Source organism: Heloderma suspectum, chromosome 3 (assembly GCF_057233095.1).
Source record: "Heloderma suspectum isolate Gila_16-S chromosome 3, 16-S_ref, whole genome shotgun sequence".
In the NCBI taxonomy this organism is placed as follows: domain Eukaryota; kingdom Metazoa; phylum Chordata; class Lepidosauria; order Squamata; family Helodermatidae; genus Heloderma; species Heloderma suspectum.
The window spans coordinates 259951289-259976807 of record NC_139460.1 but is presented as its reverse complement, the minus strand read 5'-3'; the positions used below and the strand labels follow the sequence as shown (position 1 = coordinate 259976807).

General features: G+C 45.4%; 1 protein-coding gene and 2 long non-coding RNA genes across 5 annotated transcripts in view; 1 reads left to right on the top strand and 2 right to left on the bottom strand.

Moving 5' to 3' along the window:
* Nucleotides 1-25519, bottom strand: part of TLX1 (T cell leukemia homeobox 1) — a 70249-nt gene that overhangs the window by 15360 nt on the left and 29370 nt on the right. Inside the window, exons 1-2 of one of the 3 annotated variants that reach the window (XM_084846492.1) lie at nt 6851-7627; nt 861-1098 (exon numbers count right to left, since the gene is read on the bottom strand). In XM_084846492.1, the coding sequence (XP_084702618.1) occupies nt 861-1098; nt 6851-7358 (746 nt within the window). In that variant the 5' untranslated portion in view covers nt 7359-7627. Of the gene's footprint in view, nt 1-860; nt 1099-6850; nt 7628-25519 lie in introns of those variants that run through there. The other 2 variants (XM_084846493.1, XM_084846494.1) reach the window with 2 other exon arrangements.
* Nucleotides 13755-16115, bottom strand: LOC146351096 (uncharacterized). Its single transcript, XR_014789511.1, has 6 exons — nt 16069-16115; nt 15526-15622; nt 15065-15104; nt 14675-14890; nt 14127-14197; nt 13755-13986 (listed from the first exon to the last, which is right to left on the bottom strand). It is a non-coding gene; the product is annotated as an uncharacterized LOC146351096 (long non-coding RNA).
* LOC146351093 (uncharacterized) overlaps nt 14635-25519 on the top strand; it is a 62713-nt gene continuing 51828 nt past the window's right edge. The window contains exons 1-4 of the long non-coding RNA XR_014789512.1: nt 14635-14810; nt 15370-15531; nt 16878-17086; nt 23094-23123. This is a non-coding gene — a long non-coding RNA (uncharacterized LOC146351093). The remainder of the gene's footprint in view (nt 14811-15369; nt 15532-16877; nt 17087-23093; nt 23124-25519) is intronic.

Here is a 25519-nt window from a genome sequence, read left to right as displayed (position 1 = left end):
GTTCAAACAACCGCCAAAGCGACCCCCCCCCACCCACCCCGATAGCACAGACGAAAGTACACACAAAAGGTACGGCGAGAAGAAGACGAACCACCGTGGCCTCTCCCGAGCCTCATTTCGAAGCTGGCCGGGAAGCGAACCCCACTGAGTTCAAGGGGACTGAGATTCTGGTAAGCGGGCAGCAGATGGCATACACGATTTCTTCTAGAAAGGAGCAGACGGACACAACCCTATGGATGTTTAGGAAAAAGTCCTGCAACTCCCAGCATTCCTCAGTCAGCACAGCTAGGTAGAGAATGCTAGGAGTTGCAGGATTTTGGTCTAGCTGGCTGGGGGATGCTGGGAGTTGCAGGATTTTTTTCTGTCTAAACACCATACGATTGTGTCCTTAATTGTTGAACTTTGGGGGGGGCTGACCCTCCCCCCGTCAAACTTTATAACGTGTAGTGCAGGATACACAACACTATATTTTGATATTAACGTTATTACTACCATTATTAACAATATCAACAATTCTCTAAGTAACACGCACACCCTTTATAACCGAGAGAAAATATTAAACCCCTGGCTTGAATCAGGACACGTAGCAGAGCCAACTGCTTACACCGATGCCGCAACGACTAACGTCACACCGCTTAGAGAGGAGGAAATTTGACTTTGGTCCGTCTTGAAAAGATTGATCGTACCCATGAATCAATTAAGGGCGCAATCCTATGTATGTTTCAACAGACAAAAGTCCTACAACTCCCAACATTCCCCTGGCTGTGGTGTGCTGGGAGCTGTAGGAGTTTTATCCGTCTAAACACGCGTAGGATTGCGCCCTGCTCCGTGCACACACACGCGGCCTTGCCGGCGCTCACCTCCACTTTGTCCTCCTGTTCTGGAACCAGGTCTTGACTTGGGCGTCGGTCATTTTCAGGGCCTTGGCCAGCGCCGCCCGCTCGGCCGAGGCCAGGTACTTCTGCCGGTGGAAGCGCTTCTCCAGCTCGCAGATCTGCAGGCGGGTGAAGGAGGTCCGGGGTTTCTTCTTCTTGGGGGGCGTCCGGTTCTGGTAGGGGTGACCTATACGGCGTGTTACAGTGAACGGTGAGAGGGCCACTGGAGGGGAGACAGGGCGAGCGGGGAGTGGGGGGTAAAGAAGCAAGCGGCGACATGATCAGGCGGGGGCGCCACAAGCGTCGGCAGAGGACAGACAGACAGACAGACACACGGACAGTCGAGAGAACGAGGCTGGGCGGGGTGGGGGGAGGAGAGGAGAGGAGAGGAGAGGACGGGGGTCTCAGTCACAGGCGCAATCTCCCCTCCAAGGCTCAAGGCCGGCCATCAAGCCACCATCCCCAACCCCTCTCTTCGGGAAATAAACCGGGGAAAGGGGTAACACCTCCACGCTGTTCTAGGTCTGAAGAGCGGAATCCTGATTTGTACAGTCTCTCGTGGTTTTTTGTTTGTTTGTTTGTTTGTTTGTTTTAAGTTAAGGGCGCAATCGTATGCACGTTTAGAAAGAAAAAAGTCCTACAGCTCCCACCATTCCCCAGCAACCATGGCTGGCTAGGGAATGCTGGGAGTTGTGGAACATTTTTCCGTCTAAACGTGGATACGATTGCGCCATTTATTTGTTTGTTTGTTTGTTTGTTTATTTGCATCCTACTATTCACCAGCTTGCCCACTCCCAGAGTCTCTGGGTAAATAAGGACACATTTGCAAAACAAAATGGATCAAGTAAACTCTCAACGAGACCGAAGCCCCCCATGGACACTGACATGGCTTCAGCCCTAACCCGTGAACTCCTAGGGGGATGGGGAAGGAGCAAGAGGGGGCGGGCATATTGGGGAGCGGGACAGACTTCAAGCTTGTGCGGTCTACTTTGTTTTTCGCTCAAATCCGCAAATCCATCTATCAAAAATAGTGTCGGCGACGGGCAAGGCATAGGCTTGTAGCACAATCCTAAGCATGTATGTGTATCTAGGAGCAAGTCCCTAGTAAACGAGGGTGTCCCTGAGCCGATGCTTGCCCGGGAATTGGTTTTTCAGTATCAAAAACTTTTAGGAATGGCTTGTAGGGCAGTTTTACAGAGGTCTTTGCAATCTCTGGAGCATGTCACCCAGTATCTCGATCCCTTTTACCAGATGGGGGAACCACGGATGAGAAAGATATTCCCACAAAGAACCTCCGGTTGACTGACTGACTTTCGCTGGGGCCACACGCTGATTTGGTAAATGCCCATTCGCTTTGCTCAGGGTTCAGGGTTCTCTCACCGCCACCCGCAAGCCCTCCTAAGGAGAAAAAACTGGGGGAACCGACTTAGGTTTGCTTTCTTGTTTTGAAGGCAAGGCGACTGGTAAAATGATGATCAGGGGGCGGGGATAGCGTTGCTGTTTACTAATAAAATGCCTGCTTAACTGTGCAGACCGGTTACGATTCCAACACACTAAGCGGGTGGGTTGTCTTACTGGCCCAAAGGCTAACATAAAGCAGCACCCCTAGGGGACGGGCAATGAAAGTCACAAAACGCAAATCAATTGCAGCAATTTATGGATATAAAATTGCAAGGTTATGAGTCTTTTACCATTTCTGGTGCCGTCGCAGGCTTTGATTCTGCGAAGACTCATGCAAGTCTGACTTTCAGACAAAGTAATTTTCTGTTCAATTTGTGTTTCTTTTCGCTGAAATGCATCACCCAGAGTAAAACAAGCGGTCTAACCACGCGTACCCGGAAGTAGATCCCGCTGAAACCAACAGGACCTATTTCGAAGTAAACACGATTTGAAGGACTGCGTGGTAAAGCTTTCCTCGATATCTTCAAAGGAAAGGGGTGCAGGAGATAAGGTGTGCATTATTAAGGCTGTAAACCTAAACACGCTTACTAGGGGAAGTCAGCTCCATTTAACATGTTGGGACTTACTTCTGAATAAACATGCACAGGATTGCGCTGTCAGGCTGTAATTAAACCTAAAACACCCGTGGAGCCCGAGGCTATCTGTGTCTACTCAGAAGTAAGACCACTGAAATCAATGGAACTTACTCCCGAGTCAGTGGGCTCGGATTGCAGCCATAGTGGGACTTTTCTGAATAAATATCCATAGAATTAGGGTGCATCTCTCCCTCTCCCTCTCCAAACTTCTACGTTCTTCATGGATAGTTGTATTTCTTAATAGAAGTGGATGCAGTTTGCAACAATTTATGCTTCCTGAAATACAGAACACACTTGCTTGGCCATAACAAAATTTTGAAAGTGTGTGCGTGTGTGTGTGTGTGTGTGTGTGTGCGTGCGTCACACACACCACCACCACCACCACGACACACGAGATGTCAGGATCGTGTTTAAATGAAAAAGCTGATAACAAGCATTAGCAGTACAAGCAGGCGATCACTAAGTAAAAGAGGCAGTGTGTGGCGGTGTTCGACTGAAGAGGGACCAAAAACCAGGGCCCAGTTTTCCCGGCTTGTTCGACAGTCTTTCGAACTCCCATTTACAGACTGATTTAATTTTAAATTGATGCAATCTGGCCTATTTTCAAACCCTTCCTTTGCAGGCCTTAGTGGCTGGAAATCGCTATTAGTCTTTTTGAACGCTCAACAACGTCATGGAATAGCAAAACAGAGTGCTTCTGAATCGGGGATTTCCTAGCAGGAAGAAAGGTAAAAAAAGAAAATAGAAAACAGAGCTGTGACTCTAAGAAGCAATTCCAAACTATTAGGGCAATATCTTTATTAGGACAACCCAAAGTTCTCCAGAACTTGCACCCTATTTAGTGTTATGTTGGCTGGCTTAACAAAGGTATTGGCCTAATAGAGATTCTGGATTGTTTTTTTCTTATGGCTAATATTATATGGGTACCTTTTGGTAAGAAAGAAAAAAGGCGCTAGTCTGGCTTACTCCTATTCGCAATCGTTGCTCATAAGGAAGTTATTTTCCTAAATCTTTGTAACCAAAGAAGATTTTACACTAGAATTATCTACAAGGAAAATGAAAAGGACGATTTAAGAGTAGCTTATGGGGAGAAAATACACACAGCTTGAGTTTTGCCTCTGGTTCGACCTTCGGGCAACATTCTGTTTAATGGGACACTAAGGTACCTTATCTCCTTTTGTTTTCCCCAAAGCCCCAGTGTTTACAGTGGCAGTATGGCTGTTAACTGTAGCCAAATATATAAGTTCTACCAGAAAGCTTTAATTGGGGCAATGGGGGGGAAGGGGGATCCCTGAGCGAATTTGATTTGGGTAATCGTATTCCCGCACCCCCACCCCCACCCCGTTGTCCTAGGATATCTGAATGTTCAGTAATAGTTTAGCGGCAGCAGATCCATTTTAAGAACACAGACGTTCTTCAAAATACCTTTATTTATGATGCCTTTAACTGTTATTTAGGCGCAATCCTATCCACTCTTTCCTGGGAATAAATGCCATTGAACGTAGTGGAGTTTACTTCTGAGTAAAGAAGCATTCCGGTAGAGAAACTGGGAATCTTATCAGACAATCCAAATGTTAGGGATTTTTTATCACTGTTATCGTTAACTCATCTACACACCAGGTCTTAACCTTCACGCCAGTAATTTTCGGGGGGGGGGGTCCCTCCCAGCATAGACCTTCAGCGGAGGGGTGAGGGAGAAAGGCAGAGGTAGGCCTCTGTTGCAGGGACGATCTCTGAACAACAAACTGAGATTCTGAAAATACTCTCGTCCAAAATAATATATTTTTTAAAATCAGATGGGGAGGGGGGTGATTTAGGCACAGACCACGTCTGGAGGGAACTGATGCGTTCAGAGGATCACAAGAGCCTGGCTGTAAGTAAATTATTCTAGCCGCGTCTGGACTACGGGAGAGCGGAAAAGAGAGATTGCAGGGAAATGCAATTTATACATAAAATATATAGATAAAGACAATACGGTTGGTTGGATCATCAGCAATGAATCCTAATCCTTACGGGCATTGCTTCTCCTGCCATTCTCCACTGCTCCAGCGAAATATCCTGATTCCCGTTTGTCTCCAGTTTCCGTTCCTATTGACTGTTTTTCTCCGCTGTTGACGAGCAACAACATCAAAGTCCCATTGAAATCGGGGCGGGGAGTTCAGCGTTGAACGCAAACAGGATTTCAGGCCTCTACACGCGGGATCCTGGGCGCGTTCTGTTGGGAAACGATTCTAACTGCTAGCACAAGAAAACGCCACTGATTTCGGTGGGACTTCTTCCCACTTAGCGGTGTATTGGGATCGTAGCCTAGAAGCAATTCCCATTGTACTCAATGGGGCTTGTTTCGGAGTAGAGTACTATGTATAGGATTGCTCTGTAAATTGTCCCGATGTTTATCTGCCCATCTATCTTGTTTGCGATTCTCCAAACAGTCATTAGTTTGAACTTTGCGGCCCCCCAAGAGATAGGTAAGATGCGAACTCGGAGGATATCGTATCCTTCTCCAAACATAAGATAATGAGAACTCTATTGATGAAGCTCCGATTTCACTGTTTAAATGAAAATTGAAATACTATTGCCGTCATTGTTCGAATGAAAGGGAGCGGGGAATCCGGAGGCTGCTCTGAAAAGGCACTGGATTCTTGGGGTGTTTCTTTCAATGGACCTGCCACTAAACTGTAAACGGCCATTTACAGCGATTCACATTTTCCGTTTAATACACGTCTAACAGTGCAGACCCCCATCTACAGACTGGAGACCCCAGGAAAGGCAGAATCTAACACAGCAGAAGCATTTCCTTCCCAGGACCGAACTATTGATCAGCCTCTCCCATCTCTTCCAGCAGCATCTCCATTCTGCCTTTTCATTATTTATGTTATAGATCAGTATCACATAATACCTTCTGGCTGGAGGAAAGTTTTGTATATATCCATTTCATATATATCAATTTCACATATGCGTGAGCGTGTGTGCGCGTGCGTGCGTGTGTATGGGCCTACGCACTCCATAATTTATAAAAATAGTAGTGATCTGCAGGTTTTTTTAAAAATCAATAGTAATAGAACATTAGAATACACTGTATTGTTTCCACAATATTTGATCTATGATTAAATTTGAGAAACCTAGTTATTTTGCTAAACTGCCACATATACTACAAAAATAGATTACCTACCCGTATTAAAATATCTTGGCTACATTATCTATTGTTATAATGATGAGTATTACAGTCTTTCAACAAAAAACAGTGTGTCACAGCCCCCCTCTCTCTACACACACACACACACACGTGTGCATGTGTGTGTGTGTATCTATTTCTTATGAAGGTAGGGAAAATCCAGCTACATTATGAATGAATCATTATGATTTGTGAAGGAATCCTACTATCTGGGTGGCCAGGCTGGATCATCCCATTAATTTAAAAATAATACATATTTATTTTTACCCAAGATCGATGAGACCAGAATTTGAGTTCCTGTGAATGACTGGATAAACAGATTATTTGTCTGCCAGCTCACTTTGTGGGAGACATTTTAAGAGCTCGAGGGGGTGAAATCCTAACTCTTTCCTGGAAGTTTCAATAAATTTAGAACCTCGCGGTAAAAATACCACAAAATATCGTCAATTTAATCATGATCATCAACGTGATTAAGCCACTACCGTGGAGAGCTTTTTCATCCCGAGCATAACCGCTCTAGCGGGCCATAAATCTAAGATCCATCCATCAGCGCCGTTTATAAATCAAGCCAATCGATGCTAGTCAACCAGTTACAAATCGAGCCCGAGGCCCGCCGGGGAGTCTGTTGCTTCGGAGCCGGCGGAAAGGGGCGCTCCATGCGGAGCCAGTAAGCTCGTTTTTGGATACAGAGGATGGAGAAGAGCGGGAGGGAGTCGGCGACTTGCGAGGCGTGAAGCAGGAGAGAAAGCGACCCACTCACTCACCTGTGAACCTGTCTTTGGTGTACCGCCTGTTGCTCTCCATCCAGGGAAACGTCAGCCCTGTGAGGTTGTTCACGGACGGGACGGTGGGCATGGCCGTGGAGAGCGGCTGGTGGACTCCTCCGGCCAGGGGTCTGTGCGCCGGCACCCGGATCACGCCCCCGGCCGAGTTGAGGTTATTCCCGTTCATGGCCCCGACCCCGAGGTTCATGTTGTAAGAGCCCGCCAGCGAAGCCATGCTGCAAGCCCCGCCGTTGTTGTAAGCCCCGGCCGAGGCGGACCCTCCTCCTCCGCCGCCGCCGCCGCCGCCGGCCGAGCCATAGTGGCCGGCCATGGGGTTGTACGCGCTGCTCACCACGCATCCTCCCAGGCCGTAGTCCGCCGCCTCCTGCAGCCGCGCGTTCGAGATCATGCAGCTGCCTTGGTCCGGGTTGTTGAGGATCTGGTCGATTCCGAAGCTGATGGGCTCGGCGTGGCTCTGGTGGAGGTGGTGCGCCCCTAAGTGATCCATCCCGGGCCGAGAGCCACCCCAAAGAGGGCGACTTCCCCCCCTCCACCACCTCCACCACCACTACCACCACCTCCTCCCTATGCCAAGCTAGAGATTTTTTAAAAATACGAGCAGCTTTCCTGGTCTCGCTTCACTTGCTCCCAAAGAGGTAAAAAAGGAGGATGGAAGCGGAGGGAGGAAAAACTGGAGGGGAGGGGAGGGGAGGGGGAGGGTGGGGTGGGGGGAAGGTACGCGCCCGTGGGCTCCCTCTCTCGCCTCGCTGCAAGGGCATCAATCACGTTAGCCAAAAGCCTGGCGCTACTAGGCCCTGCTCCTCCATTGGCTGCAACCCGGAGAAGCTGGATGAATGACAGTCGAGGAGAGAGCGAGCGAGCGAGAGAGGAGTTTCTCTCCAGCCAAATCCAAGCGGGGAGCCCGGCAGGCAGGCAAGCAGGGAGGCACGCACCAGTGGACCTTATAAAGTCAAGTCATCTACTACACGATGGAGGCAAAGAGCCCAGCCGCTTGGGCTGGTGGTGGTGGTGGTGAAACTGACTAGATCCTCTAAACCTCTGGTCTGTTTTTCACTCCCTGTGGAAACTGTCCACACCATCGCGATTCTGTATTTTGTTGTCTTTAGGCGCTGGATACGTTCCAGAGACCCATCGGGGAAATAAAGAGCCCTCACTTTTTTTTTTCTGTCCTCGTAAAATGCTGGCACACAATAAACAGGCTGAACGCCTGAGGACAAAACTCCAACGGTCCCTTCTGATTCATACCGTCCATGGACTTGACTAGGGCACATAATATGGACTCCCCCCAATACTGATCATGGACTTAACACCAAACGCGCCTAGATATTGGGCAAAGTGGAGGGCGGAAGCGGCCACTGTTTTTTAGTTGATAGAGTCTTTCTAATAAGTTTTAGGACTTGTCGCACGTCTAATAAGGGATGTAGAATCCAAGGGCTTGAAAGTTCTCCGACGTTTATAGCTTCCTGGGCTGACTCTCACCTCCTGAAAGTCTCTTCTCCAGCCTTTGGATACAAAATTGCATTTTTTTAAAAATGTCACACGCATATTAAATGAAATGAGCTCTATATTTTAATTCAATTTAATACAGCTTAAAAACGACAAAATTGACTCCAGACACTAATTAAAAAAAAAATGTTCAGGAGAAAAATCCAGTTTTTGGAGGACATGGAATCTTCACACTTTTAAGGGTTGATAGCAAAAAGTAAAAATCCGAAATGGCTTTTCACTAGGGAAATGTAATGGGCAACCCGATTCAGAACCTTTATCATACCATCATCCACTTATAAGTCTTCTGCCATTTTCTAAGCGCTGTACAGTGACGGAAAGACAAGAAACTCCCTGCCTGCAAGTTCACAATCTAATAGACACGATGAAAGAGGAAAAGGGAATTCGGAGGGAAGAGGAAAGCAAGCAAATTGAGAAACCAATTCTTAAAGTTACATCATCTCAGCAGTATAATCTGATCTAGACAGGTGAACCTCCATGCCTTTAAATACACATACACGGGCAACCCAGCAGCCCTGAGACCTCTGACCTCCAGTCAGCTTCAGGCTCAGAGTTCTGAACACGGCGCGTTCGGTTTGTCTGCGTTTCATTTGTGTCCCACAGGCAGGTGCAAGAGAGCGAACGAGTCGCTCTCCAGAGCCATTTGTGCCCCGGATTCGCGCCCGCAACATTGCGCGCTACGCTAGAGGCAAGGCCTCTGCCGCCTCTCCCAGCCTCGCTGGGATGCACAGACTCAGGGATACCCCTTCACCTCCAACCGTCCACTCTGCCCTCTTTCCCCAAACGACATCGCTCCTCGACGTTTGCTCTCCTCCGGGCCCAAAGGGACGCGTTTGCTCATCAGCTGTCTCCCTGTCAATTAATACGACAGCAGCCCCGACAGATAGGCTTAAGAGTGAGTCGGGATCCCTTGAGTTTTGGCATGGGCTGATGGCGTGGGGAGGCAGCGTCACTTCCTGTGCATTGGATCAGAAGGTCTTGGCCGGACCAGGAGGCGGTCAGAAGAAGGGAGCCTAATCTGTTCACGGGGGTGGAGATGGGGCGGAGTGGGGGAGGACGCTATAGCCTGGTGCCAGCTTTCGTAGTCCCTCCACGTGTCAAGGTGAAAACCCCTTGAATATATCGTAATTACGTGTGCATGGGGGTGGGGGGAGAATATAGATCTAAAACCAACCCAAACCCTATTTTATAAGACTTCCTGTTGTTGTTGTTCAGACGTTCAGTCGTGTCCGACTCTTCGTGACCCCATGGACCATAGCACGCCAGGCCTTCCTGTCCTGCGCTGTCTCCCGGAGCGTGCTCAAGTCCATATTCATTGCATCGGTGATTCCATCTAGCCATCTCATCCTCTGCCGTCCCCTTCTCCTTTTGCCTTCGTACCATAATGTATCACGGTGTGTTTCTGGCATTGATCTTCTGAAAGTTTAGTTATTTGTTTGTTTGTTACATTTGTATCCCGCCTTTCCTCTAAAAAGCCCAAGATCCTTCTGCAACGCCGTTGCAGGGCTTTCTTCTGAGTAAACGTGCATAGCAGGCTCTCCAACCTGGCTCCATCCAGAGGTGTCGGGGGGCAACTTCCAGCATCCCCAGCTGTATGGAGAAGATGGGAGTTGTAGTCTGAGAACTCTCGGCGGCGCCAGGCTAGTGTATAGGATTGTACGGTAAAAGTGAGTTAAAAAAAAAAGCATCTCCCCCCCTCCTCCCGGCAAGGAGAGAGTCTTGCTGAAGTTCAGGCTCTCTTTCATCCAGGGCTGGTGGAGACGGACTGCTGTTCGGCAAGTGCTGTTCCTCCTACCGAATATTGTCTTTATTGAAGAACTGAGAATTTCACTTTTGAACGTTCACACTTCAACACACTTTTCCTCCATAAAATGACTTTTAGGCTGCAATCCTATACACAATTACCTAGGAGTAAGTCCCACTGAACATAATGACACTTCTGAGTTGGCATGCCTAGTTCAGCTGCACTTGCCCCCAAGTAAGTGTACACACAGGATTGTAGTCAAAAACGTTGAATCCAGATTTAGTCATACTTCGAGAAGTCCCATTAAAATCTATGGTACTTGTTAGTTTAAGTCCGATTGATTTCAATGGGTCTACTCTAAATATGCCTATCCAACCTATAGACGTTATAGTTCCGTAGAATTATGTCCATGAAAGTTGTATTTAGAAGGGAGGGGAGACAATCAATATTCAGTTTCCTAGATATTTTCAAAATCAGCCCGGATTTGCTCGATTTTAGCAGGGTATACTAGCTGAAATAATCGCATTTTCCTGGGAGGGGAGAAATATTGTTAAGAGTTTGGGTAACTCCGATTATCGCCTCCCTTATTTCTGTGAATTGCTGGGTCCATTCGAAGGGAAGTGAAAACTTCTGCGATCAGAATTCCATTCCTGAGAGTATTTCATCCTGTCTCGTCCACTTTGCCCTCTTATTGCCTGATCGCAGCTTCCCTTTCACATCAGTACACAGTTACGCTTTCCTGAGGACATATTTTTGAAATTTATAAGCCAGTAGGTTTTCGACATTAATTGGTGCAGGGTGTGGAGGGTAAATGGTGGGCAGGACTTCCTTTGTTGTTCAGTCGTTCAGTCGTGTCCGACTCTTCGTGACCCCATGGACCATAGCACGCCAGGCCTTCCTGTCCTGCGCTCTCTCCCGGAGCGTGCTCAAGTTCATATTCATTGCATCCGTGATGCTATCTAGCCATCTCATCCTCTGCCGTCCCCTTCTCCTTTTGCCTTCAGTCTTTCCCAGCATCAGGGTCTTTTCCAGAGAGTTTTCTCTTCGCATTAGGTGGCCAAAATATTTCAGCTTCAGCTTCAGTATCTGTCCTTCCAATGAGCACTCAGGGTTGATTTCCTTGAGGATGGACTGATTTGACCTCCTTGCAGTCCAGGGGACTCGTAAGAGTCTTCTCCAGCACCACAGTTCGAAAGCATCAATTCTTCGGCGCTCAGCCTTCCTTATAGTCCAGCTCTCACAGCCATACATTACTACTGGGAAAACCATAGCTTTGATTAGACGGACCTCATGCCCAGTCTGTTTGGGGATGCTAGGCATTGTAGTCCAACACATCTGGAGGGCACGCTGGGCAAGGTTGGCTGGCCTAACTTGAACCAGAACTTCACGGGCTGTGTGTCAGGAAAGAAAGCAATTATTTTTAAACCGTGAGGGGAAGTGATTCTGTGCCACTCAAATTGAAAGGCTCTTTAGGTTCCTCCTCCTCCTCATAAGGAGGAGGAGGTTGGGTGTTTGTTTGTTTGTTTGTTTAGGAAAGTACACAAAGCGGCTTAACCCGTTTGACAAAATTTCCAAAGGAACCCATTCTTCGTCCTACTGTTAAGTTAGTGTCAACTTTAGTAGCTGGAACCTAGCCACCTCTCTTCTTTAGTACTGCTCCATTGAGAGCAGACCGAGAGAACAGATCTGAGCCCCAGGGATTCCGTTGCTACCCAATTTGATTCAGTTATTTTTCAACTGAAAGTAATTTGTGACCAAAAGGTGTTCATACAGGCTGGTCCTCTTACCCACGTTTACTGGGAATGGGGCTTACTCCCAGGGAAGCATACCTAGGATTGCAGCCTAAGTGTCTATTTAAATCCAACCAATTTTTAAAAGCCACTAATTCAATCACCCCGAATTTAAATTAAATTATTGAATGTAAGTGAACTTAAATCTTTTGGAAGTCAATTGCACGAGTCAGCATCAATTTAAATCCAAATATTTATTATTCACTGAGGCTGAATGCCTCCTGGAGATAAAAACCCAAACTTTTCTTGAGAATGTTTTCAGACCATGTAATAAGTCATGTAATAAGCCTCATTATTATTCTTTTTAGTACAATTAAACTTTAGTATAGCAGGCTACCAGCTCTTCCCTTAAATAAACTTAGAGACTGGAGTAATTCTATATACATCTTTAAGGTGATGAATAATATATAATACTGATTTCATAGGCTTAAAAAGTAGTCCTCTGAAATTAATAAACTCGAGCCCATTGTCCATTTGCTCACTTTTTAGAGAAACCTAGATTTAAAATATCATGTGTTCAGTGTTACTAATAGAGGGGGAAACACATCGGACAAAATTTCACTTCAGCAAATCAACGCATGGCGTATGTTCTGCTTGCCTCCCCCCACCCCCTTCTTTTCTTTCTTTCCCTGAGAACATTTAGCTGTTTGAAATTGACCAGACCCGGTGGCAGTTTCAAGGAGCTAAAGTATTTCAAAGATTGAAGTGATTGAATGAAACGGCCCATTTCGTCTGCTAAATTAGCACGTCAACAAGCGTATGACTGAGAAGATAAAACAAACAACTATAAAGAAAAGGTTTGACTTCAGAATACCAAACTGGCACAATCGGAATGTATCCGGTTACTGTTAGTGAGGTAAAATATCTCAATATTTTCTCCACTATGAAATGGTGTGTTTGTGTGTGTTGTGTGTGTGAAAGAGACAGAGAGACAGAGAAAGGCAGAGGCATGTCCTCAAGTTGGAGAGAGAAAAAGCGGCAGACGGAGATCTCAGCAACCCGAAGTAAAATCGATTGCCATCCAAAGGGAATTTTTCTCCCCGAAAGTCACGTGTCGCTCCACGACTGCGCCTCCAATTCATTAGTGTTTTCAAAACATTTCATTGGGGCGGGGGGCCCAATCTCTCACAATGGAAAGTGAGAGATTTCTACGTCCCCTTCAGTTAAGACGTCGGAGCTGAAAAAGTTTTCTGGCCAAATGGAGCCCCGCTTTCCCGCCCGCTCACTTTTTGGTTCAGATTTCTATAGACGATGGTTTGTGACGATCATCTTCTCGCTTCTTGAAAAGTGACCTGTTAATCTTTCGGAATGTTCCCAAGCCGGTCTATAAGGGCAGGCCAGCATCAATCCTCTGTGACTGAGGATTTTTTGAAATGGTAAATAATATTAAAGGAATGTGTATTTGCTTATTCATTTTCTAGTACTGCAATGTATCATTTGCAACACTCTTTGAATTAGCGAAGTCCTTACTTTATTAAGACAACCCAACAAAGGCAGAGACCTGCCAAAGGCCTCGCAAATGAGTCCACGTGACAGTGGTGGGAAGACCAAATTGAAGCTCAAGGCTGTAATTCTAGACATATTTAATGTCAATTGCTCACCCAATTACTGGTCCCGAAAGGAGGAAAAGGTTTTGGAAAGAGCTCCGCTGAACTCAGTGGGGTTAACTTCCGATCAAGCATCTCCCTATTCACTGAGTTGACACTGCTTCTTTTTGCTTTCTCCCAGGCAGCCGAACGAGGTGAGAACGTGGTAGAGTCCTGAGGTGCTAGAACGGAGTGTACCACTTTAGTCTACAAGTTGGGGGGGGGGGTGTCACTTTTTTCCTTTCTTTTTTCTTTTTGGAAAAAGTCTCTACGTTTAAACAAAAATACAAACAAACAAACCTCTGAAGGCAGAAAACTTACACAGTAGTGAGAGGGCTGGCCTACTAATTTCTCATGTAAGGAGAGGTTTTAAAAATGGCAGTAATATGAGATACGACAGTCCACGCCGTGCCACCGCTTTAGGATCTGCCACCTCATTCTGTTGCAAGTATAGATCAGGACTTCGTGCGTTTTAATGAAGACATTATCCTGGAATAAAACAAAAGTCAGAAATGTGCCCGCAGTTCCATTCACGATCTCTTTCTGGCTCATCCATCCACCCGGCGATTGATGCCAGTAACTTTTTCCCTGTTACAATCCACCGGCCCAGTGTTCACAGCATTACTTACCAAACGAAACGAGAGTTTGTTCCCTCTCTCTCTCTCTCTCTTTCCAAAGCCTTTTCCTCCTCTTGCGAGCACTAATTGGGTGAGCAATTGACATAAGTTAATAACAGTGTAAGAAAAATGTCTCCGAGCTGGTGGCCAAACGAGGAGTGCATTATGGCGAATTGATTTGGGGCGCTCGGGGGCCTGGCTTATTTAACAGCAAGCATTAAAGTATTAATATTTTAGATGGGATCCGAGTCTATTTTTTTTTTAATGTCGGGCAATTGACGGACATTAAACTTTAATGAAATGATCGGCTGGCCAGATTTAGAAGGCTTGTCAGCCCAGAGGAGCAGGGACCATTAGCACGAAAAGGGAGGAGAAGGGTGAGGTAGGGAGGGGGGAAGTAGCACTTTCACTAACAGGTAAATAATTAAAAAGAAATGCTAGCCTACCAGGTCAGGGGGATTATATAGAGCCGGGAGCCATTATCACGCAGGCATAAAAATACAACTCTTTGGGGGAAGATATAGACGCACGCAGAAACAGGCGCGCGCGTATGCACGCACCTGCGGGAACAGCAATGGCTTGGAGACAGGTCTGTGAGGGGAATCGGCGGACCAGGAATTAATTCCAAGTGTGTGCAGAGAGCCAGACCATGCCAAGCCATGGGTCTTCTTCTTCCCACCTCCAGCGTGACAGCAGGTAGCGAACCAACACTTAATTTGAAGGGTCACGTTGATTTTGCGCTGTCAGTCTTCAGGGTTGTTTGCTTTTGGAAGATCCTGAGATGAATTCGGCAGATGTGGGGGAAGAGAAGATTTTTAAAAGAAAGAAAGAAAGAAAGAAAGAAAGAAAGAAAGAAAGAAAGGTGTGGCTGGGATATATATGATAGATTTATAATTATGGATATATTTAGCAGTTAAGTATCAGAAATAGCTCATGTTAAAGAGTGATACCTGTGTAACGTAGGCTTAGGCTCCGATTGTCATATAGCATCTTTGGAAGTTAGGTCCATAGAAATTCATTCAGAGAAATCAAATGTGTTTAAAAGGATAAATAAATAGGTCGATTAGTTCTCTTTGTTGGCTAGATTATGTTACATTGCTATAAATATTTGAAGTGTTGCAGAATATTCCCCCCACCCACAAATTGTTACCTGCAGAGTTGTAAATAAGGCTGATAAGATTATTCGATGAACCGGTAATCGATTAACTCATTGATCATGTTGAACGTGGACTGTAAATCTGATTTTAATATTTAGGAATCATCCCCCTGTGAAAAACCTACTGAGCACTGAAGGCATTTAAGACAACACTCTGCACATCTCTTCATGGGCAAAGTCTTTTTAATGGATTTATAGTGCAATCTTTTACATATCTACTCAGAAATAAGTGCCATTGAGTTCATTAGGACTTACTTTCAGGTAAGGGTTCACAGCATTGCAGTTTTAAAGGAGAAGACTTTATAGACTAATAAACCATTTTAAATCGGCTGACAGCGACAACTGGATATAGCTGAAGCAGAGAAAAACAGGAATTAATTGTAAAAGGGATCATTACTTTGAAACCATCCAGACAGAAAGTTTGATCTTGTTCTTGTTGTTAAGTAAAGCAGAATATGACTATGTTAAAAAGAGATCCATGATCCATTATTTTGTGATCATGTAGGTGCTTATAATCCATTTGGGAAGAATTTGAAAATACTGAAAAGTCCAATTATGTACCCTCCAAGTTATGCAATAATTCCCCCCCTCCTTTTTAAAGCCCAAATACATTCTATTTGTAACTGCCTCGATTTCCAGTTGCTCATGGGACCTCCAAATTTTGCCCCCACCTCAGGCTATAGAATAACAGGCCTTCACCAGATGGTCTTTCCTTTCGCCGATGCTAAGTGATAGAGAGAGATGATATTATTGGGGAAAGAGCATCTGTTCAGAAGTACACCCTCCCCCGCCACTCACTGGGGGAACGCAGCGTCGTCTCTCATCCGAATCCAAAGCTCTCTTCTGAGCATTCTCAAGTATCGTGTCCCCTCCCCTCCCCTCCCCTCCCCTCCGCCCCCAGCTAGGACTTCTCTTAAGTGCCAAATAAATATTTGCATGGATGTTTTGTTCCGTGTCAGTTCCAATTTATAAGAAACGTCCCCACAGCCATTCATTTTTTTTCACCAATAGCAAAGAATAGGGAAAACGTGGGAAAGAAAAAGTTGATCGCTGATGTTACCTTTTATTTTCTCCTGCCTTCTATCCCTCTTCTTTACTTTGTCAATTTTAAACTTTTTCCCATTTTGGGCCGCTGAGTTTGTCAAAGGGGGGCGGGGGGCGCGGGCGGGGGAGAGAACAGCCTCTTTACATACACAAAAGTTTACACACGTGGGAGCGCTCACACACCTCAAATGGAAGATCATCCAGTCTTGCAGTTTCAGGCTCCAGAAGCTATGTGAATACTGAAAGGCGGGTATTTTTTACAGTATTAGTAAACAGAAGATATTTAATTTGTGAGATAGTTTCACTATGATGTAAATTAGACGCGCTTTCCAGTTCCGCAGAGCTCTTCACCAAGCAAAAGTTTCTCTGTCTATGAGGGGATTTATATATTACCTATAGCAGCTCAATCCTGTGGGCATTTACTTGGAAGAAAGTCCCACTACTTCGAATGATGCTGACTCCCAGGTAACTGTGCACCCTTAACCCCTTAAATATTGCTAAGTATACGTTCCTTTCGGAGTTCCTTTCTATATGGTGTTTACATGAATGCTGAATAAATATAGACACAGAAGCCGACGAACAGGCTGTTTGGGCCTCAGCGGGGAGGATACACATTCTGCACATGTCTGAATATGGCTGCTGCTCCTGCGCGGTGAAAAACCAGTTGCGGGACGTCGACGGGGGAGCCTGGATCAAGCGAAGGCTTAATGTACTTTTCGTATAACTGGAACGTCTGTCACGTCTTGCACAGAGAAACCTGCACTTCATTCAGGTACGCCCAGGCACATTTCCCCAGTCTTACGGGCTCATCAGTCATGCACACGCGGGCCTTAAGCCTTGTCTGCCCCAAGTGCCCTCAAACACGTGTGTGTGACCTTTGAGGACTCTCCAATTCAGTTTCCCCAAACCTGGTGTCCTGCAGATGTTTTAGACTACAGCTCTCAGGATTTCTGACCATTAACCATGCTGGCTGGGGCCGATGGGTGTTGAAGTCCAAAAGACCTTGAAGGCGCCAGGTTGGGGAAGGCTGATTTCTAATTCTTGAAGATCGAAAAACTTTTATTCTGAATGCTTCTATACTAGGAGCAAACTCTCGGGGAGGTTGCTCCGTTAGTCAGTTCGCCTTCTTCCCCCCTGCTGCTCTCCACAGCTAATTGACAGCAGAAGTTCAACAGGGTAAACTTTTCACGCCATTGCGTTTCCATGCCGGGGAAATGCTGACCCTGCTGAATTTCCGCCTGGTATGCAGCACCGGAGGGAAAAGGTGGCACTCTGTTAGGAGAAAGAAACACCTTGGAAAAAACTCGATCAAGAGTCAGGGGCTTTGTTTAAACCTAGCCAGAGTGGCTTAAGCGGCAGCCGCCTCCCCCCCCCACCCCCGGCTCTGGCAGCAGGAGTATCCTGTTGTTTATGCACGACCCACTCACAAGTGAAAGGGCCCTGATTCCATCCCTTGTCTACCAGGATCTTCCTCTTCCCTTCCTTCCTGCAGCGCCTTGTCTGCAGGCGATCGGGTTTCCCCCGCTGCCCCCGCCCTACCTGCCTAAAGTTCTTGACTTCTGAACTCTTTAGGGAACCTGCGGCGCCAGCTCCATCATCCAAAGTCCTTGTGGTTTGGGACAGCAGCAGAAGCATTAGGATAGAGAGGACGGAGCCGATGACTAGAGAGAGAGAGAGAGAGAGAGAGAGAGACTCCCCTCCGCCAAGGGTTTAATTGCACTCCTAGGGACTGCTGTTGGGAGATTTGGTGTTCTCTCTGTGTGTGGTATGTAATGGGATGCTTTTGATCCCCCCAAAGTTGGATAACTATGCACTCCATGTCCCCCAGAAAAATGCAACGCCAAGGCAAAAAAGGCATCTAAGCAGGGCTGGCCCTGCCATTAGACAAAGTGAGCTGACTGCCTAAAGCAGCTGCTTTTCAGTTGTTATTTAGTTATAAGACAATGCTATGTCTACTCAGAACTAAGCCCCGCTGATTTCAATGGGACGTTTCCCCAAGTATGTCTAAGTCAGGATCAAACCCAATAACAGTGCAATCCTATACATCTCTACTCAGGGCCGGATCAAGGCAATGATGGGCCTGGGGCTAGCCATCTCTGTAGTGAGCCCCCTACTCTGCTGCCCCCAGCACCAAACTCACACATGACATTTGTGAATACACACAATCAACAATGTACAATAACAATGCAAAAAACATTTTTCACTACATATTTTAGTGTAAATCAGCTTCCATGCTTCCCTTGAAGCAAAAGACCAATATCTCTTCCATGGTAGATAACTCAAACACAAGCTTCCCCTTTTACAGCACAGGGACACAGAAAGCATAAGCACACATAGAAGTGCTCTCTTTCACACTCACTCACACTCACACATGCACACGCACACGCACACTCAAGAAAGATACATATTCTGACTCACTACCTCATTCAGACACAACAGCCAAAGAGGACACACATAGACACAGCCAGTCCTGGCCCAGGACATGTTGCTGCCTGAGGAGGGCCAGCAAAGCCTCCCATTTCACACTAGATGATCTGGGCCAGTCACTATCCCTTAGCCTAAGCTACCTCACAGGATTGTTGTGAGGGTAAAAATGGGGAGATCTTTAATTCCTGGAGGAAAGGTAAAACATAAATAAAGTAAATAATTCTATATCAGAAAAATATAATTGTCATTTAATATGATCATAATATGCCTCCCTAGCATGTGAAGTGGCCATCTGTGCATTGCATTACTCTGTGCAGTCATTTACATGCATGTGCAATAGAGACAAGATGCATCAGTACTTCAGCTGGAAATTTATCTTAGAGACCTCCTGGGGAGGGGGTCTGAAGACTGACACCAACTCTTACAACTCAAACATTCAAAATGTGAAAAACTTCCTCTTGCTTCTCATATGCCCCATCCATATACCTCCACCTTCTGCATGACCATCAACTCAAAGAAAGTTTGTTAACAGCAAAAAGAACTTGTGGGACCTGAAAGACTAAGACATTTATTCTGGCATAAGTTTTTGTGGACTGTAGCCCATCAGATGCATGGAGTATTATGGGGATTTTCAGGTTTATATGCAGTACATATGGTTGCAGGGGGGCGGGGCCAGGACTGTACACAGTGTGGCCAGAAGGAAATTAAATGTATAAAGTATTTAATGATGAAAATGAAGCAAAGTATCCAGGCCATGGTCTGAAGGCACATGAGACAGCCACCTTGCTGAAGCAGGTTTGGGTCTGGTCAGTGTTTGGAGGGGAAACCACCTGGGAATGACATGTAGCCACCTTGTGTTCCATGATGGAAGAAAGGTGGGATATAAATGTAATAAATAATATCCTTCTTTTCATTAAATACTTCACAGCCCCCCCATCTCCCTTAAAACAAAAAAAAGCCAACCCACTAACAGACTAGCTAACAACTCTGAATTATACTGCAGTAATGTCATGTACTACTCTCCCGCCCAGCAATATGGGTATAACAACCATAGGCTACTTTGGAGTGCTGACGCAATCCATCATCAGCCACAGTGCCCCTGCACCAAGCACACCCACTAAGGGTATAATGGCAGACTTTATTTACATTGGTAAGTTTTTTAAAATAGTTAGAAGCAGATAAAAAAATCACACATACACCCCTGAACATGAGCTAGAGAGAACATGAACTCCAGTCATTCTTGCTACCCATTGTCTGGGGCTAGATATGCAACTGCCCAATCACAGCTACACTAAAATTCTGGATTTCCCAGGTGTTTTCTATGGGCAGTAATCACTATTCCAGGGGAAAAACAGGGGGTGGGGTTCAAAATAAACCAGGAAATCCATTCTGCAAACAAGTCTTTAGTCTATACTTATCTCTGTGGCCAAATGTTGGTCATAGCTGTGACTATACTCATTGGCTAAACACATTGAAAGGTGATAGAAGGCTTATTCCTCACAAAACAAATGAATGAACAAAATGATTGTCCATTTCACAAAAGGATTGGAGCATGCCTGAACATTTTGCCTCATGTGTCAGGTTCGACAAGGTCTAGAGACTTGCTTTTTTTAATTTGAAAGCTGGGAACCTGGGTTAGCTAATGGACCCCCTGAGATGTTGGGCCTGGGACTACAGCTCCCTTAGCCCTGTGTGTGGTCCAATGATGTGTCTACTCAGACATAAATCCTACACAGTGCAATGAGGTTCACTCCCAGACAGGATTGCATACTTAGCGCAGAGCCATTGAAACCAGCGGGACTTGACTTAGTATGACTAAATCTGGATCCAATCCATATATTTTTACTCCCAGGGAGAGAGGTTTGTGAGATTTTCTATCTCAGATGCCAGTATAACTTGGCCACTCATGGGTATTATACAGCTTTCCTTAGGGAGGGGGCTCCATGTGCTATTTTGCCCCAGGCAGCAAAATGTCTTTGATGGCTCCTTGGTCCATGGGACAGCTTGGGCCAAAATTTGGCTCCTCTTTGATAGGAGATTGGTTCACCCCAGTCACCTCCTCCTTTCCTGTTTGATATTGGAAGCAATGGGGTAGTGGTAAATTCTGAAGTGCAGGTGCTCATCAGGACATTCTCTATACCTACATCCCCAAGGAGAGTCCAAAAATGTAGACAGCTGTGTTGATCTATATCAACAAACTGTTTCTCGAGGTTTATCTCCACCAGGGGTAGGTCTATTGTAAAGTTACTGTACTGTAACTGGGTTTTCAGAACCAAGCATTTCAACAGGGAACAATATATTGATGATGGGAAAATTCCTTTCCCCCAGGTACTGTGAGAATTGCAGCTAAGCTCAGAGGAACAGGAATTTGGAGGGGGTAGGCAGATGATGTCAGCACCGTTGCTAATTAAAAAAAAACCCTGCTGGGGCTGCATCTCTGTGAGCTCTGGGTCCACTACAGCACTACTTGAGAGTGACCCCCCAGGATCATCTGCAGAAACTGCTTTGAGAAATTGTTGTAAGGTTTGATTTTTTATGCGAAAGAAGAAGAAAAGAAAAAGATAAAAGGGCTTTCGAAGGGTGCAAACAACAACAACAATCCAGTTGAAGACACCCACACTTTAATGGTCTTTTGCACACACACACATACCCCCACACACACAAACACACTGCTGTTCACAGTGCTGATCCGCTGGGCAAACCCTCCAATGCCCTCACTTTGAATGGGGAAAAGGGCGAATGCAGCCCCATTGGCCAGGCCATGCTTGTGGGGCAGGGCTTACTCTGTCTAGCCATGCTGCGCTGTTGGTTAGTTGGTGGCCAAGGACTGCAGGGCAGCATTTTTGCCTGTTTCCAGCTCTAGTCACCTGCAGTCATTGCACACGATTAGCTGGGGCAAAATGAGGGGTGGGTGGGTGCCAGATGCACATCTAAATAAGAATCCTGTTGAAAACAATGCAGGGAGAGGGGACTACATCTATATTCCATGATCGACATTCTTTCTCAACTAGTCAATGATGTATGACTTGAATGGAGGGTGAGGGGCACTAAAGAAATGGAGATGCCTTCCCTCTTTTCTCTGACATCCATCCCCTTGAGATGGCCATTTTGGCCTTTCTATGATACCTGGACTTTATATAAAGAGCTATTAAGGGCAAAATCCTATGCACATTCAGACAGAAAAATGTCCTACAACTTTTTTTTCTGTCTAAACATCTATAGGATTGCACTCTTAGGGTGCACTGACCTGAGAGTAAGACCCATTGAATGTGGGGTGACTTATTCCTGAGTAGATATGCATAAGTTACATTGTTAGCCACTAAGCTTTACCAGATCATGAAATGCACAGTCTGCCTTTGGGCTTAGTACTTCATAATTTCACTTGAAAATCCCGGGGTCTTGGTGGTATTTCTCAACGTCTGTCTTCCATCTTCTTTTAAATAATCCTCAGTACATTTGGGGCATCATAGGGTAGAAGTGAAACACAGAAAAAGTTGAAGGAACCAAATCTCTTTCTCTGTCTCTCTCTTTTAAACTTTCCCCCCTAAGTTACTATAGTGATTTATGAATATATAAATATACACATCCACACAGTTCAGGCCTCAGCCCTGGTCCTTGCATTGCTATTTTTTTTTTTTTTTACAATATTTATATACTGCTCCACATCAAAAGATTTTGGAGCTGTGAACAGCAAAGAAAAAAGAATAAAACACAATGTTTAAACAGTTAAAACATTTTTTAAAAAGATAAGTTCCAATAAGGCCAAATTTAATAAACCGTGGCTGGTCACTCAAGGGAGGCCTCTCAAAATAATGTCTTCAGGAGCTGCTGGAAGGAATGCAGTCTTGGCACCTGCCTGACCTCCAAAGTCAGGGAGTTCCACAGGAAGGGGCCACCATACTGAAGGGTTGTCCCAGACTTTATTGTTTCTCCTGAAAGCTGGTGTAGCATATTGGCTAAGAGACTGAACTATAAATCAGGAAGTCCCCAATTCAAATCTCACTTCTGCTGTCAATTTGCTAATTGGGCTTAGACAAGCCGCTCTCTTAGTCTCAGGCCTGCCAACTGCAATTGGCGGGATAATAACATTGACATCTTACAGGGTTGTTGTAGGGATTACAACCAGATAATGCATGTGAAACACATTGAATGCCTGAAGGTGCTAGTACTATTATAGTTATAAGATGCCTAAAGTGCTTCAAAGTAAACCATCTGCAACCCTATGCATGCTCACCAGGGAGTAAGACCCATTGAACATGATGGGACTAACTTCTAAGTAAACATGCGCAGGATTGCTCTGCACAGCACTATGTCAATGCTCAGTATTCACACTATCCTTTCGTTTGTATTAGCCACCTGTGATCTCCAAATAGGAGAGAAAGGTAGGATAAAAATCCAGCCTATTATCTTGCATCCTGTCAGCACATCTGCTTGGCTTATTGGCTTCCTGACTCCACTTTCTGATTTGGCTCTAGTTCTGATCATTCATACGTGAGATTTGGATAGACTTGACATTATTGTAAATGATAAACTTGTTAAGGCTGCTGTGAGGTCATATGTGCATAAAAGTTTTTAAACAGAGTTCCTCTATCTTTTTTTGTACTGTTACTTTAATCTAATTCTCTAGGCCAGGTCTGTATGACAAGAGGCCAGGCCGGTTGGTTGTGGAACTATGAAACCCATTGAATGTGCTTTTGGAATAAAGGTTTGGGATTCAGTCTCTCCTATCACGGAAGGAAAACTAACATGATTGTTGACAACTTTATGCCAATGTGATTGACCTGCTCTAATAACACAATTGTCTCTTTTGACTGCAGAGCTCTTTAGATTGGCTCAAAACCAAACTGCATACTGATTGGTTTATAATGGCTGTGCCTCCAGCAGAACATTTCCTTATCATTATTTATAGTGTATCTTTGTATTAGGATTCGGGGCACAGGAAAGTTTAAAACAGAATCTTGTCGAAATGGTTTCTTAGGGCCCATATATATGTTACAGCAGGGACAACATCCTTTCTTTGACATTTTCTTTTTTAAAACCAAAAGCAGCCTCTGGAGGTTGCAAGTTTCAGTGGAAGAGTGATGGTGGTGGGAGGCAGGGGAACATGGAGAACATTTGGGGAACCCTTGTGGGGGGAGGGGTAACTCAGAATCACACCTCAAAGTTGCTGTGCATCACACCAGGAAAAAGCAACAGGGCCCCTTCCTCCATGGGGCAAAAAGCAGCTTAGGGGAACATTTCCCCTTATTGTTCAAAAGCAGAATTGTGTTTTTTATGCTTCTCCAAGGCCTATTGTCTGGGTTCAGAACTTTTGTTGGCTAGTATCTTGCTCATGGCTTTTTTTTTTAAAAAAAATTGTTTCTGCTTATTTTGAAAGATTCTTCCTACTGTTTTATGAAATATTTCCATATTGTGTCAATGCTATTGTCCCAATCACCAGGGCAGTGGGTGCATCTTGACATGATCTTAGCAAAAGTGCTGGAGGCAGAGGGACCAAAAGCCATGTTCCCTACAGCTGAGGGTCAGATGTCATGTAACATGCAGCTGACTGCAAATAGGGGGTGGGGTGGAGGAAGATATATTGTTATTTGTAGCTCCTAGGACAGTGTTCCCCAACCTCGTGCCCCCAAGATGTGTTGGACTACAACTCCCAGAGGCAATGCTGGCTGGGGGTGATGGAAGTTGTAACCCAACACATCTAGAGGTCACCTTGCTGGGGAAGGCTATCCTAGGAGAAAGGGTGACATTAATCAGTTTTCTTGCAACCCTTCCTTCCTTCCTTCCTTCCTTCCTTCCTTCCTATCTAAAGGAAAGCATCCTCTGGGGCCTGAAATTTCAGCAGTGAAATGCCTGTGTGAGTTTGTGTGTGTGTGTATGTGTGCATGCATGCTTAACCCTTTCCCAACAACCAGAAAAATTGGCTGTCTAGCTGTAAATGCAGGGCAGGTGAAGTGCAGAGGGGATGATCCCCTCCGTGCTTCTCCTGCCCTGCATTGGATAGGCAGTCACCTCTGAATTCGGAGGCGGCTGCCTATCCTGACAAGACTGCACCCTTAGAGGATTTATGTACAACTCTTTAGAATATGTATCCCAGTTATGGACAAAATATGTATGGAGTTCAGATTACCTTTATCCTAAACTGAACATATAATAATCCAAGAACACATTTCAAGATCAAAACAAGTTTAAAGTCCAAGTACTCCTAACCGTAGATGTTTATCTCTTGAGGACAGAGAACTAACATATAGACATTTGGTGGAGTCCAGGCTTTGGGAACACAGGAAGCAGCCTTACACTGAGTCAGACCATTGGTCTAGCAAGCCCAGTACCGCCAACATTTGGCAACAGTATTGGCAACAGCTCTCCAAGGTTTCAGGTCGGATTCTTAGGTGGTGATGCCAGGGATTGAACCTGGGACCATCTGTATGCAAACCAGGAGCTCTGCCACTGAGCTACAGCTGCTCCTGTTGCAGCTGTTCACAAGAAACCCAAGACCTGGGTTCTAGTTAGTTTCTGAAACTGTAATAAGATAGTCATCAACTGACAGGTGGAAGTAGTGTCTTTTTAATGACACTTCTTTACAATACATTATCCTCCAAAGAATGCAATCCTATGCATGTTTACTCAGAAGTTCCACTTTGTTCAAAGGGTTTCCTCTCTTGTAACTGTATAGGGTTGGAGCATTAATCTATATTGCTGCAATTGCTGTGTAAAACCCAGATCTAAAACCCAGATTCCCACAGATTATTGTTATTACTGTGTTCTTCTCACCAATGCA